This window comes from Zosterops lateralis, assembly GCF_965231275.1.
Source record: "Zosterops lateralis genome assembly, chromosome: 1".
Lineage (NCBI taxonomy): Eukaryota > Metazoa > Chordata > Aves > Passeriformes > Zosteropidae > Zosterops > Zosterops lateralis.
In genome coordinates, this window is record NC_139762.1 from 4,529,339 (window position 1) to 4,545,399 (window position 16,061).

At 38.7% G+C, this 16,061-nt stretch overlaps 1 protein-coding gene across 1 annotated transcript in view; it reads right to left on the reverse strand.

Annotated features, from left to right (window-relative positions):
* MINDY4 (MINDY lysine 48 deubiquitinase 4) overlaps window positions 1-16,061 on the reverse strand; it is a 70,764-nt gene that overhangs the window by 34,260 nt on the left and 20,443 nt on the right. Inside the window, exons 6-13 of the mRNA XM_083857840.1 lie at window positions 14,227-14,285; window positions 13,785-13,894; window positions 12,675-12,791; window positions 9,054-9,142; window positions 5,401-5,502; window positions 4,362-4,425; window positions 3,314-3,379; window positions 2,941-3,008 (exon numbers count right to left, since the gene is read on the reverse strand). Of these exons, the coding sequence (XP_083713966.1) occupies window positions 2,941-3,008; window positions 3,314-3,379; window positions 4,362-4,425; window positions 5,401-5,502; window positions 9,054-9,142; window positions 12,675-12,791; window positions 13,785-13,894; window positions 14,227-14,285 (675 nt within the window). The remainder of the gene's footprint in view (window positions 1-2,940; window positions 3,009-3,313; window positions 3,380-4,361; window positions 4,426-5,400; window positions 5,503-9,053; window positions 9,143-12,674; window positions 12,792-13,784; window positions 13,895-14,226; window positions 14,286-16,061) is intronic.

Here is a 16,061-nt window from a genome sequence, read left to right on the forward strand (position 1 = left end):
GGATTTCTCTCCTTTTTTTACAACAGCCTGTTTAAAGCCCATCACTAGGTGAGCACAGGTTGAGACTGGTTTTGTCATGTATAATGATCTGCATTGTTAAGGTTTTATCTCCCATTTTTCATTGCCGTGTCACTAAAAAACAGATTTCATCTCACGACTTGATATTTGCAGTGTAAAATCTCTTTATGTGTAGGTTATTTAGATTTTCTCACTTTATAGGGGAGATAACCGAGCACTTCAGGAGATGATTTATGTCCTTCTAAGACAGACACCCAAACAAAGCCAAATTAATAATGACTTTTTTCTCTTTTTTTGAGTTTAAAGGCCTAAATGCAAATATTTACATATAAAGTAAATAAATCATAAAATCCTGGAATGGTTTGGGCTGGGAGGGACCTTAAAGCCCATCCAGTTCCACCCCCTGCCATGGGCAGGGACACCTTCCACTGTCCCAGGCTGCTCCAAGCTCTGCCCAGCCTGGCCTTGGACACTTCCAGGGATGGGGAGTCCACAGCCTCTCTGGGCAATAAAGATCATTAAGACAGATAATTACACTCAAAACAGGAAAAATCTAAGTGTTGTCAACTCCTCAACTAAAATTAAATCATCTTTTTTTTTTTTTTTTAGTGCAATGTGCACACAAAAATCTGAACTTCCATGGAGTTTACTTTCGTAAAAACCTGCTGATTTTTCTGTTAAAAAACCCCAAGAACTGGGACAGAACAATCCCATGGAGATCTATTACTGGCTGAAAATGCCATTATCTCCACCAACTCCTGTTTGTCTTCAGCTGTTCATCCAGAACTATGCCAGTTATGTAAATAATTGCTCACCATGCTGCTCACACTCTCTGAAGGGAACATATTTCTTGAGGATATCAGCACAGGAGTTATTTGTCTTGATATTTTTAATATCCTAAGAGAAGCAGGGTGACATAGGCAGCTAAATCGATCACTGAAGATTACATAAACAAAATTCAGTTTGCACTTCTTAGGAAAAATTTGTGCAAAGGTCTAAAAACATTTTCCATTGTGTTTAAAAGCAGAAAAAAATCCCATTTCTTGCATCAAAAGATAGGTACCAATGCAGTGTCTTACACAGTACAAGCTAGAGGAGAAACAGTACTTCAAAATGAAGTTTTGTGAGGAAATCGTGACAATTCCTCAAAATAGAACTGCACTTCATAAACTGTTCTGACATTCTGGATCTGATCTGTAAAAATATTTAGATAGTTGAAAATGCAAGCAGGCACCATAAGGGATTGCCACGTTCACTTCAGACACAGCTCCTCCCAAATAAAAACACAGATGATTGATTGGCCTTGTCATAATCCATCTGGTAGGAACTGGGAGGTGATGAGGGAGAATATATCCTTGCTTAAATTATTAAAGAATATTTATCATTTTTATAGCAAGCAAAGCAGTGCAGACAGCAGCAATTATGAACCTACAGATCATTACTTGCACAAGTAACTTTACTGATCTGAACCTCTCTGTTGTAATCAGCTAAGAAAAAAATGAGAATTCATGAGAATAAATGGCATATGCCCTGAAATTATTCACATCATTTGTGTTAGAGTACAAAAGTGGAGTCAAGCCAAGGGCTGTAGTGTTACTACAAGCAAAAGAAAGGAAGAAATTACAATAAAACCCAAAAAAACCACAATCTGCAAACACTTGCTGGGATCCCAGCAGGTGAGCAATTGATTGTGGATCTCAAATTTGGACTCAGTTGCTGTTTCTGCTCAGGACAATGCAGTTCTGTGAGAAATAAAAGCTTCCAATAAATCAGACTCGTGCTGCTTTCAAGTGCAGCTGCTCTCTCCGTGTCACTTGTTATTGCAAACTGGCAGGGAGCAGCTTCCCCCTGCTCCTGGGGGGTCTCACAGAAGTCAAAATCTGACTGAACGAAGAAAACCCTTTGTGTTCTGACCCACTGACACTCACAGCATCACAGAAACACCTTCAGTCTGTCTATAAAAGCTCAATTACATGCCACTGTGCCTGGGCAAGCCTCACTGGGTTTTTAAAGATGTTATGATGACTTTCCATGAATTAGAGCTCAGAATATTCATTGGAGCAATAAACTGAAACCAGATTTGTCATACATTACTTAAAACTACTGAAAAATGAGCTGCCTTATCCATTTTACCCTGGATTTTCCTTGTCAGTATCACTGATAGAGAGACTGGGGCTGTCATCACAGTGAGGTTATTCTCCCCTACCTAAGATACTTCAAGTATGAGAAATAAATAACCCTTAAAATGAGTCTTGCTTAAACTGGCAAGGCAGGGAGAACAAAAAACCATCTCAGGCATGATACCTGATGTTTAGATGGAATATTTGATATCACATGTGGTGGATTGATCACTACTATATATATATATATATATATATATATATTTATAATTATATGTAGCCCTGGTTCCATGCCTGAGATGTTTTAGTTTTCTGAAATTCTTTTCCTAAGAATTTTCCTGTAAACTAGAAAGATATTTGTGCAACTGTACTGTGTTATTCATTCCCTTTCTTAGGAGGAAACTTCTTTCTTTCCTAGGAGGGACTTCTTCTTGATGTCCCTCTGGTCTGACCAATGTGATTGAAGAGGTTTGTCTCTGTTTCACCAATCAAATTGGTCTGTGTAAAATAGTCTATAAGGGAGACACATCCCAAAAATAAAAGAGTCATTTTCAGCCTTCTGAAGCTCAGGCTCTGTGTCATTGTAGTGTAAAACATCATCAATTATACACAAAAGTGTGTGTATACAACAAGAAAGACCAAGCTTAGGTGAGTAAATCTGCACAACTCCCCCACATTTATCAGAGCAAACATCACAACAGATTAGAAAGGCCAGAGATTTAAGCACACCATGGATCTTTCCTCACTTTTCACAGCCCACTCTGCCATGCAGTTTATGAAACAGGGCTAGAGAGGCACTCACAGGTTGATGGATCTTGACAAGATGACAGACACAGTCAGGAGGATGCATCCATAGGGACCAGCTTCAAACTGAAAAAGAAAAAGGTATTCTTTTGGTGTCATTTTGTTGGTTTGTCTGGGATTTTGGTGTTGTTTTCTTTGTTCTGTATAAATTTTATTGCCCAGTCCTCCCAGAAATGCAAATAAAACTGAAGGCAGAAGGAATTGTTGTGATTTGTGCCACAGCTAAATTTGTTGCTGTGTTTGTTAAAATTCAAGTCCACAAAATGTTAGAAACAGTGTTCAGAGCACACTGAACTGTGTGAGACTCATAGACACAAAGGCTGGCAGCTGAACCATCATTTGTTTCATTAATATATAATTAAACACGGTACCTGGTGAATATTCTGCTGTAGAAATACAATCAGATCCTCATATCTTGTGGCACTGTGAAGTATCAGCTGGGAAGAAATGCAAGAAGGGAAAAAGGTGACTTATAAAAACAGGAACCCATTTTTATAACCTGAAAGCTGAAATGAATTAGCCAAAATTTTCAAACTGCCTGTAAAGATGTGAACTAACAAAAAGAAACAAAGATCTAATGAAGTCTGCCTCTTACTGCTGTCATTTGGCATAGAATTCTACCTCAGCACCTCACATATTCTGAATTTTTCATTGCTGCTTTTTGATTTTTTTTTAAGTTTCTTGAACTTTGATTCAATTTTAAGCATTGTCTATGCAATGAAAAACAATTCCTAGAACAGAAGAACACTGAAGGTTTAGAAAACACAGCATGGGCCACAAGCTTAGGGGTTTGTACCTACATGGTGAGGCATTTATCACACTCAGAAAATAAGAGTATTCCTATTTAACACGAAATCCAGGAGAGCTCACAGATCCAGGCCCTCACTTCAATATTCTTTGCCTGTTTTTCCATCTTCAGGTTTTTCTGAGACATCCATTCCCCCATTTAAGAGGCCAAAAACATTTCCTGCAACCACTAAAGCGTGGCTGGAGGCACCACTGCCTGCAGAGCCATCTGAGAGCCTCACATGGAAATAAGGCATAACTGGAAAGTGTTCTGCCATTTGGAGCTTCTGGAGGGGGGAAAAAGGGCAAAGAATTCTGTGTAAGACAAGAAGAAAATAGTGCCTTTTCATGCTCATGGTCAATTGGAAGGGCCCATGTTCATTTTTACTGTGTGTCTTCAAAAGAAGGCAAAGTTCTTAGGTTTGGAAGATAAATGGAAAAGAAAAAAGAGATTTCAGAGAGTCCAAGTGCCCACAGCCACTGGGACAACTCAGAGCCAGCCAGGATTTTATTTTTATTTATAACTAATTTGATTTTAAAGAGTTAGGACAGCAAGGGAAATCAGATTGATTGAACTGAAATAGGGAAAGCAGGAAAGGGGATCTGGAGAACAGGAGTCACACAGAGCCTTACAGTTTCTAGGATTCCATCTGCCTTGTATTTCCCTGTGGGAGTGAACTGTTGTCTTCCTGATGGCCTGAAGGGGATATCCAGACAAAACTCATGTTAAAAGGAAGAAAATGGCATTAAAGAGAAATCAACATGTTATATAAGTCAAAATAAGTGCCAATAGATTTGCAATATTATTATTATTTTATTGACTTTTAAAAAAAATATTTCTTGTAAATACGTTTATACTGCAAATCAAACTTGTACCAGTGAAACAAACACTTTATCTCTGCTGTGTTCTCTCAGTCTAACATGAATTACAAGTTTCTCCATACAGAAAGAGGATAAATATAAGTTTAATATGTTAATGTTAGTTTCTTACTGAAAAATATTTTTAGAGCAATGACATTCAAACAAGCAGAAGAACATACATAAAATATCACAGAGGAAGCAGGTTTGAGGTGTAAAATATGTGAAATATCATTTGAAATGTCTTTGAATTTGCTGCTTCTATTTCAGGTTTATGCAGGATTTCTGTGTCCCAAAGCCTCTCTGTTATTTTGAAGGGATCTTAGTTGATCTAATAAAGGAAATTAATTATGGCCACAAAACCTGACTCACTTAAAAATATCCTTTAGATTCTAGTGCAGCCAAAACTAGGGATTTAAAAGTCCGATGTTTTGTGTACAAGCAGCCTAATAATTGCATTACATAAACTAAGCAGGCAAATACAGCAAAAGGAGCTTAATCCCAGCCATAATGGAATATCCTTCAACAGAGGAGCAGAATGCTGCATCTGGAAAAATAACTCTTAATAAAAAGATTTTGGAGGATCCCTATAATCAATTAAATCCCCAGGATCTTTTACAGCAACTTCAGAATGTTTCACTTGTTCTGTCCCAGCTTCCAGGGCAGCAGAAATCACATTTTGCATTGATCCTTAGGCTGTTTTAGGTGGCATAAGTGCAGCCTACAAAGCATTTTTACTGTAAATTATGTAGATTTGGGGCAGATAGTGGTGCAAGGGCAGTGTATAGTGACTAAAAGTGCTTCTCCTACTCACAGAGCCACCAGGGCTTTCTCGTGGCCCCCCGCACGCCACAGAACGTCAGCGAGAGCCAGGGAGAGGCACTTGGTCCTGTGAGCTTCTGAGGGCTGGAGACAGCTGCAAAAAAAGGAGTGAGAGACAAGCACCAAAATGTGAGGGCAAACAGATTAATGGCAGGTTTGTCCCTAAAAGAGCAAAAATCAAACAGTTTTGTTATGATTAGTAACAAAGCTCCGGTGAGCGGCATCAAAAAATCATTATTTAGGTACCTCAGCTCTTCTACAACCTGGATGGCCAAAAATCCTTTGAGTTGAAGAGGCAGCTGGTGCTGTCACTGGGGACACACTCCAGGTGGAAAGGTGGAGCTGAATCCCCCCTTTCTCTGGGAATGAAGAGCTGAATGAGAGGCCAGGAGAGCCCTCCCTGCACACCCTGGACTGAAATTCCCAGCACTGACAGAGCTCTCGACAGGGAGATGCAATTGGTGTCACCACTGGGCTTTTTGGAACCATTTTCTGAGGAGAAACCTCATTTTAGGCATTTAAGAAGGTACCTTGGGCCCTGAAGATAATCAGACCCATTGAAGAGAGATGTAGGGAGAAAAACACCCTCTTTAGATTGATGCAGAACAATCTGGGCACAGTGTGGGTTTCTTCTCAAGTCAGAAGGAAAACAGGCATTGGAAGGACATTAATTCACCAAAGCCAAGTGTTAACAGCTCTGTGCTGCTTTTTGGGGGACCTCTATGAGTTTATGTTGCTCCTAATGATAGTCATGAATAATTGTAAACTTGCTGTCTCTGTGGTCTGTGGCACTGCTCCTGTCACACAGGTGAACTTAAGTGATGAAATTCACAGTCTTTAATTCTAGGAGATCATTACTTAAGCTGGTGTCTGATTTATAAGGAATGATTAAAATAGAACTGGTTTTATCATTAAAAGCAATGGATGAAAATCAAGAGGAGAGTAAATGAGGTATGATGAACAACAGGAAGTGGTTAAGCACAGATCTGTTATCACATCCTGATCTTCTAAAAGAAAGAGTTCCTCTTCCACAGAACATACTTTTAATTGCTGGGACAAAAAAGCAAGTAAATGCTTCAGAGAACAACATCATATTGGCAAATAATTGACAAGAGAAGCTACTTCACCTTGAAATCTGTAATAAAACTTTCAATGTTCTCCAACAGGATTATGTTTTAAACATGATCTTTAGTTTCTAAAGGCATTCATATTTCATTTCTTTCTGAAGTTTTTACTTCTTAACCCTTTTAAACAAATCTACACCACAATGTTTTTTACTCATTACTGACCTTTCTCCAAAGTACTATCTGCAATAAAAGCTGCTATATTTTTTTTTAAATAAGGTGCACCCCAAAGTCAGGACCTAAAACATTAGTCACAAAGTGGAAAACTGGCAGACCTGAGAATAAACTCAATATCCATGAGACTGAAGAAGTGGCAAAAAGATCCCATGCCCCTGGGAAGAACATAATGGGAGTTTTCTCTAGTGGCTTCAAGAATGGCAGCCTTTGAAATTCAGATTTTATCAGCTTTAGAGTGTTACCAGCATGGGAGATGAGGACAAAACCTGTTCCCACTGTTTGAGTAAAAGATCTAATAATTCAAAAGACTAAACAAGAAGCACCAAGCGTCAAAAAAATTAAACAGACTTTCAAGTTCAATGTCAGCCTTGAATATAATGTTCATTTAGAGAATGTTTCCCTCTCTGAAGGATGTGAGATATGGGAAATAATTGGTAGAGAGTTTTCAAGTGAAAAAACCCCAAAAAATATAATCACAGCTTTCTCTTATCTCTGCCTGTGCTCTAATACAGACCCCCAGAAATTCATGGGAATCACAAGTAATTTATTGTGCCTGAGAGAGGCAGCAGAGGAAGAAGGAGACATGATAATTATTCCTTGGATGTGGAAAAAGCCTGAAATCAAACACTTCCTGTGCAGGGGTTGATAATTGGAAAATCCAGGTTAGAATTAGACAGGAATACTTAGCCTCTCGTTTGAAGCTCTGAGACTTCCCTTTCCTTCTGCCGGCTGGACGTTTCTGCCCATGGCAAACACAGCACAAGAAAATTATGTTTATCTCATGACTAAAAAACAAAAATCTTTTAAAACCATGTGGATAATAAGAGGGGGAAAATAAGAGAGGCAAATTCTGCCAAGTAAACAGGACAGGCTGGAGCTGGCACGAGTTGGGACACCCAGTTTAAACAACTTGGCCTCCATCCACTTATTTGGGTGCCACATAATTTTATTTCATTTATGATCTCTGAACCATGCTGGAAGAGGAAAATTAACATCTCTGTTTTCATTAAGGATGACCTGAGACACAAAGGGACCAAGGAGCAGATGATCAAAGGCTGTCCTCAAAGCTGAAAGAAATTCTTGGTTTTCACAACCAGAAATAATTCTTCCGTGGAGATTCCTGCTCATAAAATCTAAGTATGCACTGAGTTTCCTGCAAGAAAGTTTCTGAGGTTTTTCTTTTATGTAGACAAGAACCTTGAAAAGTCTGCCCTCATCATAATCTGAATTAGAAACTTGAAGTTGTGCAGGATCATTTCTGTCACTTCCCACCCTGAATGCTGAAGACAAATAATGATGCTCTACATGTACCTGTTTCTTTCCAATATTGATGAAAACCAGTCCAAACAATGAATTTGCATTAAGGGTAAGCCAGAGAGCTCTAAGGAATATCAACAGAGACCACAGCATTTTCCTGCACAGTACCAAGCAGAAAAATGGGGATCTAAGGCCAAAATTTAATACAAGAGGAATATTTTGATTCAAAAGGATCTTAGAATGAAAGCTTCTCTTTGAATTAAATCAATGTCAGACTAATGGAGGTCACAAATAAAAGAAGGTGGTGGCAGCACAAACCAGTAAAATAATTTTCCCTAATAAACATTCTGTTCCTTTAAGGCACAAGGAGGCTTTGTGGATTTTTTTTTTTTTTTTTGTAATGGACTTAAAGTCTTATTGAAAACAAAAGGCAAATGCATGAAAACTGGTAATAAAGTTAGTTTTGAGGCATTATTTTCCAGAATTTAATTCAGTAACCCCTGTTCCTTTAGCAACGTGACAAGTACATTATTATTATAGCAGTCCAAGCAATTTCCCTGTCAGCAGCAACACCTAACAAAATTCCTTTAGAGCAAGTAGAAAATACACAGAATATAAATTCAAATTCCATTAAGGAGTTTAAACAGGAATGATCAAATACAGCTACAAGAAAAAAAAAAAACCCTGTTATAACTTTAATTTTTCAACCCTGTTGAGATGCTTAGTGTCAAACACTGGGTGAACTTCATGGTCTTTCAAACCTTGATTACTTTTTTTTGTTTGAAATCCAATTTCCATGAGGACCTCGAGGCTGTAAAATTTTCACTGGCCTCAATTCAAGCTGTTTGAGTTTTGCAGAGGTTCTTGGGTTAATCACAAGCAATTACACCAACATGACACCAACTTCTACATTCCAAGGGGAAGTAAACACAAGTAAATCAGATGCTGCTTTCTTTCTCTCTCTCTCTCTGAAACAAAAAGAAGCTCAGTAAATTCAAGCTCAAAAGGCTCCTGAGTGGCTGCAGCAGAAAATAAAGGGGGGTTTTTTGACTTCTGTAGGAGAATTTCTGAACTGTCAGTGCCTTACCGGGTGTCTTTGTTCCTGTTGGTGTCTGCAAAGATCAGCTGCTGCAGGACACAGGCTTGGACTGCAGCCAGAACTCCACACGGGCCACCCTGGAGAGAAAGGGGACACTCCATGAGCAAAAAAACCTGATGATGCTTAAAAAACCCCTGTAAGCTCCCATCCAGCCCAAAGCCATCCTTCCATCTCTCTCTTCCCAGCCATGACTCCACAGTGCTCCTTGTTGATCTGGGGTTCCATGTAAACCATTGAAAATCAGTGGGTTTAAGTGTTTTTGTGGTTCCTGCCTATTTTTCCTGAAAAGACCTACTAGGCATCTGTAATGTCAAAAGAAATGTGGGAGTTTGTTTAAATCTGGGATATACAAATTAAAAATCTCCCTATTGAGCTGCTGTGGGTTTGTTATCTTCTTTTCTTCCTGTTAGAGCTGGGATTAAATGCTTGGGAGACACCGTTTTTGTGTTTGGACTCAGTTGTTTATTAATTCTTATCTATAGCACAGTCTCACAAGTTGTGAGTTCCAGCCAACAAAGTGAAAAATGGTTGTGTCTCTAACTCTTTCCAAGGTCTTTTAAGCACTAATTGTCCAATAACACAATGACACCTATATTATTTTTATTTTTAACTCAATAAATATCTGTAATCCACAATGCTGATTTTTACACCCGATTACAAAACACCACCCAAAACATGAAGAAGGTAAAAGAAGAACTCAGCCTATGCCCCAAATCCTCTATCTTGCTTTATATATATTACTATATACTAAAATCTTAAACTCTTAGGTTTTTCATCCTGTGATATCACACAATTCTATTCAAACTACACACCCATAACCCCAGTGCTGTCACTCAATTTTGGAAGCCTTTTCCACAGCCTCAGGTGAAATGTAGTGCTTGCTTGAGGGTTATAGTGCCTTTTAGCACAGAAAGCTTGAAATCCTCAGCTTCCAGGGTTCCAACAAGCTGCAGTTTAATTTTCAGAGAGAAATCAAATCTGAGTGTTTAGCAAGGACTGGAAACAAGCCTTGCTCTTGTACCTCCTCTCAGCAACCCCGAGCTCCCTCCTGCATCACTAAACAAAGATTTCAGGTTTCAGTACAGCCCTCTGCACCTCAGATCTTCCCTCTCTCACTGGGGAACAGAAAGAAAGCTAAGAAAGTTTGAATCATTCAAATTATCAGTCCCAGAGGGATAAAACCACAACACCAAGAAATGCCATATTAAGTTTAAATTTTAAGGAAAGCAGATTCGTAGCTGGTTTGGGCTACATGCAGACACAAGGCTGACATCACAGACACCACAGTGCCACCCAAAAAACTCCCCTCCAAACCCTGCAGAAGGGAAAGGGCAGCCAGAATTGCTGCTTTCACCCAGCAATGTGATTAAAGGATCAGTTATAATTCTCTGATTGTCCTAAGTGCAGCACCAAGGGAAGGGGACCTGCATCAATCTCATTTCACCTAAAAAATAAAGTAAAATAAAGTAAAATAAAATAAAATAAAATAAAATAAAATAAAATAAAATAAAATAAAATAAAATAAAATAAGATATACACCCCTGACAGGGACCAGGAAAAGATTCAAATTAGACATTAAAACCACTAGAAATATCCAAATAATAAAAGCGGTAATAAGTCTTAGACTGGCTCCTTTACCAGGGTATTATCTTAATCCACTAAGAGGGATCAGTTGTTCAACTCCTCTGGTGATTTAATTGTGTATGACACAATTAAAGGGTTAAAATTCATATTAATAACTAATAGAAGGACTAAGCATTTAAATGCAGGTAATTGCAGAATAAAACTTAGAAAATAACCTAATTCCTGGAATTAGGGAAACAGCTTAGATATTGACACCTTCTCATGTCTCATTTATATTATACATACTCTGCCTCTCTAGATTTATTTAAATAACTGAACAAGTGAATAATCTGAAATGTATCAAGGGGAAAAGCAAGGTTTGTGTCAGTCCATCAGGGAGAGCTTCCAAGTCAAAAAAGAAATTACAGGATTTATTCTAAATATCTTCTTACAGCACCACAAAAACTCAACATAAGAAAGAACCGAACAGTTGTTCAGCTGAACAGAATTTTGGAAGTGAGGAGGAAATATATTAATGAGCTGAAACAGGCACAACCCAAGCAAAACACTATTCCTGCACTGGAATTCATGGTGGGGAATTTAATGGGCAGTGAGTGGCTGGAAGTGATGAGATATCCTTTCCCCAGGCTGGAAACACCAAACTAACATTTACTGTGGGCCAGTGACCACCACTGCCACGGCTCCTTCTGGAGTTTAAATTAAGATTTAATTTTCCTTTTTCCTTTTTCCACTAGGCTTTGTAAGATAAGCAGCTTTCTTCTGAGATCATCAGCCTAATGAAATATTTAACTAGATGAGGTAAGTTAATTAAACATCTTAATGACATGTTTATTAGCCATTGTCCTCTCTTTAAGTAGAATGGTTTACTTCTCTCAGGCCAGATAAAGAGTTTCTGCATCAGCACAAGAGGATTAATGAGTGTTTTGTACAGAGGAGCCTGCAAGAATTTACTGAATTCCTCACATCCTGAGGGGAGAGACCATGTGTGGACAGCCCAGGAGCACACAGGGCTGGCACAAAAGCATCAGGCAGCTGGGGAGGATCTGTTCTTCCAAGGGATCTGCTGGATTTTGGGGGCAGCTCCATGACCCTGTGATACGAGGGTGGTCCCTGGGCTGAGCCTGTGAAATCAAGGTGAGCAACACAGAGCAGAGAGGGGAGAAGCACTGTCTGTGAGCCAGGTGCTCAGGCAAGGCTGACAGGGACAGCTCAGAGGAGTCACTGAATGCCCTGGATCAGAGAGCACCAAAAAATCCATCTGGATTGGGTATGTGCTGTCCAGGCTGGCCCTGGATAAGAGAGCACCAAAAAATCCCTCTGGATTGGGCACATGCTGTCCAGGCTGGCCCAAGTCAATGGTTTTACCAGCTGTGGTCACCACAGGGACCTGCTGGACATCCCAGATCCATCCAGCTGCTGGATGTTGCCAGGGAATTGATGAAAACCTCGTTGTAGGGAGGATCTGGGATCTTGTGGCTGCAGGTCAGAATTACAGAAAGGCTGCAGGAGAGGTGAGCCCAGCAGCAGTGCCAGTGATGTCACCTGCAGGGTGTTTTCTCCTTTTATTTCAGGGATGAACCTCATTACCTGACCCCATCTTCAGGAAATAAAAATCTCTGTGTGGTTTTCCAGGCAACTCTTGCTACACTTCATTTTGAGTCAGATCAAGCTGCATCTTAAATTTGTTTGGCAAAACTTATCATTTTTCTCTTAAACTCCACCCTTGATTTAGGCTCTTTTACTCTTTTATTACCACTAGCTTTCAGCTGCAGTGTCTCCTCCTTCTCCCTGTGAATGATTCCCCACCAAACACACACATTTGCACACTTTCTGCAACTCCTTCAAAATTTCCCCCATCAAGTCTCCCATCACGACTTGACAAGGTGACAACATCCACTGGTAATCAGAGTTTAAAGAAAGAAAAAAGTCTTTAGAAATTTATTTTTTTTTAACTGCTGAAACACACAGCCTTTGTAAAGTCAGTCTAAAAAGCAAAGATCACTTTAAGGAAGGAATTTACAGTACCTTTTTCTGCACAATGCCGTATTTTAGCTGTGGGATATTGCTAAATGTAAAACTCTGGATTTTCCATTCTTCGCTGAAGCAACAAAGACTAGAGCCAAACAGAAGATTTTTTAATTCCTATAAAAGAAAGAAAGGAAAAAAAAATCCCATTTTAAAAACAAATCCAAAACACAGTAATTTGTAGAAAAGAAAGGAGGAGTGTGGAAGGGCAATGACTAACTCTGTGCAACCGCCCTCTTCTGTTTTATCCATACTGTAAATAGCAACAGCCCAATGAAAAGGAGCAATATTTTCCCTTTCCTGCCATATTCCTTCCACTCATAATGCTGGGAGCTGCTCAGCACTGGAAAATATTTATGTCTGATGTCTGGGGCACCGTTTCCCATGAAAGCATCCCAGAACATTGCCTGAAATTCAACAGCTGGAAGAGCAACCAATGGTGACAAAAGGGGGAAAAGGACTCTGTAAGAGATAAATGTTAATTAAATGTTTGATTTCTGTATTTCAGGTGGCACAAATCCAGACTTTGGCCCTGAACAACTGCAGACCACGACTTTCCAGCAATAGGCACACTGAATAAATTGCATTCATGCTAAAGCAGAGCTCAGGAAATAAAAAAAAGACTACTCAGGGCTGGTACAGTACTCCAAGCTCTTTGAGCTAGAAATTAAATTGGAAGACACTCTCATTATTTGCTCTGGGTTTTTTTTCTCCTCTGTCTGAATGGGAAGGAAAAGTATTTAATAATTTCATCTCTGCTCAAAACAAGGGGAGATAAGCAAGGCAGAAACAGTGACAGGGGAATAATAAACCACTGTCAGTTGAAGGGACTGGAGAATAAGCACATGAATAACTGACTAGAGGCATTAAGGAAATAACACAAGCTGAATTAATTAAAGCTGTCACCTGTGCTTCAAATGGGCTGATGCACAAGGGTCCTTTTCTGAATTTAGGCAACCCTAAATTACTTTGTCACCTGGACAAGGAATATTCTCAGGAATAACGCACATGGTCAAAAGTCCAACAAAGAGCAACCTACTGCAGCTTTGGCTAAGGAAACTCAAATAACAGCCTCACAAATCTAGTTATATTTACCATAATTAGTCTTACTTTTGCAAGAGAAATATCAATTGCCTTTGATACTATCTGAAGCATATAGAGTGTTGAAAGATCTGGAGTCTTATTAACTTCTCCAGTTGTCTCTTCATCCTCAACATCAACTGAAAGAAAGAAAAAAAAAATCAAGTGTTGGATGGACAGATTTGTTTTCCCCAGCACACTCAGGGCTAGGGGGTCATCAACATGAAAATTAACATTTATTGTCTTTATAAAAAGGAAAATAGAGTTTTAGCCAGATAAAAATACACGAGCCAGCCTTTGTTTGATTACTTCCTAATGGTTTCTTTGTCTTATCTAAAAGTTTATAACAAATGCAATTGCTCTAAATCAATTGTGAGTTACAAAAGAAGCCACTCCTACGTATTTATTTGGCCACAGCTGCTCTGAAGAATAAAAAGACGGGAAAGCCAAACTGAAACTTGACATAACTTACCCAATTCTAGGACTTCTTTCATCTGGTCTTCTTTATAGCCAGTGAATGTTGGAGACTTCCTACATGAATCAAGAAATGAAGGACAAAATGTTCATTTTAAATGAGAAAAGTTTGTTTGAATAAACAGTAAGAAATAGGGAGCGTTCCCACACAAGGATATAACTTTTATCTGTGTGCGTGTGCATATATACACACACATATATACACATATATATTTATATTTATATTCATTTATATATTTATATATAAATATATGGTCTAATAAATAAATGGTCCTAGAGAAAAGCCTTTATCAGTTGAAGAAAGCTGCACTCCAGGAGTTCATCACGAAAAGCAGCCAGAACAGAGTTGTGTCAGTCCTGTTACAGCATCAATCTCATTTAATTTAATAAATAAAATTCACATCCTTGACAGGGATCAGGATAAGATTCAAATTAGATTCAATTAAACTACTGGAAATATCCAAATAATAAAAGTGGGAATAGGTCTTAGACTGCCTCCTTTACCAGGGTATTATTTTAATCCACTAAGAGGGATCAGTTGTTCAACTCCTCTGGTGATTTAATTGTGTATGACACAATTAAAAGGTTAAAATTCATATTAATAACTACTAAAAGGACTAAGCATTTAAATCTGGCTGTGAAGTCAGAGCTGAAATAAAACATGAGATTTTTGGAGACTAGATGGGTTTTATTCTTCCTGTTGAAATCACACCAAAACAAATTCAAATTCAGAATCAAGGAAAAGTTTTGAATAACTATTTCTAAATACACTAAAGATGGACTTTCTTATTTTTATTATTTTTTTTCCCAAAAAAGCAATACTGTATCATTGGCTTTTGCTTTGGGGAAAAAAGGTATTGCACTGACAATCCTTTCAAAAATAGTATGGAATAATTTCCTCAGCAACATTCTTTGTATGCACGATATTACAGCAACAACTGCTCATGCCACATACTTTCCATGAGCTTAATTTCCTTTCCAGAGTATGAAATAATACAACCAGAACACTGCCATATCACACTCAGGACTTGCCCAGCTTAAAGGCAGTTTTTGGCAGCTTTCTCACAGATAGTGTTTGGTGCTATAAGAACAGTAACACTTCTCTTTTCAGCTATAAATAAGTTAAAGGGCTGAGGCAATGAAAACGTGGGTGGCCCTGATTCAGGCCAGACAGAATGGAAATGAATCACCCACGTTCTAGGAACTGCAGGTAAAAATAAATGGGAGGCTCAGCAGGTCAATAAAAATAAGAGGGCTGAGAGCAAATTTGTGTAGTGGCATAAGCAGCACTGAGCCCCCACTGAATACTACTGTATTTTTATGTGATATAGGATTTAATACAGTTGATTGTGGTATATTTTACAGCACAGTCAGATCTCTCCTTGGTGTTTCCTAACACAAATTTCAGCTGAGATTCCCTTCCCATAGTTGCTTGCTACTATTTTCTTCTATCTTGGTCAAGGAAAGGGTCTTAATGACAATAAATTCACCAATAAAATACTTTTCAGCCAAGTCATGTCATTCAGGCCTAACCAAAAGCCACGTTTTTGTTTTGTCTGAGAGTGCACACTATTCTCCCTTCTTTTCTAGTGTTCCTTCCCAGTCAATCCATTTCTATCTAATTTTGCAAGAGTTTTTAACACCTTCCAAGGCCAGGCTGGACAGGGCTGGCAGCAACCTGGTCTAGTGGGAGGTGTCTCTGCCCATGGCAGGGGGTTGGAAATAAATGAACTTTAAGGTCCTTTCCAACAAAACCATTCTGTGATTTTGTGATTCTGAGATTCTGTGATTCTGTGATTTTGCAACTCTGTGGTTCTGAGATTCTGTGATTGT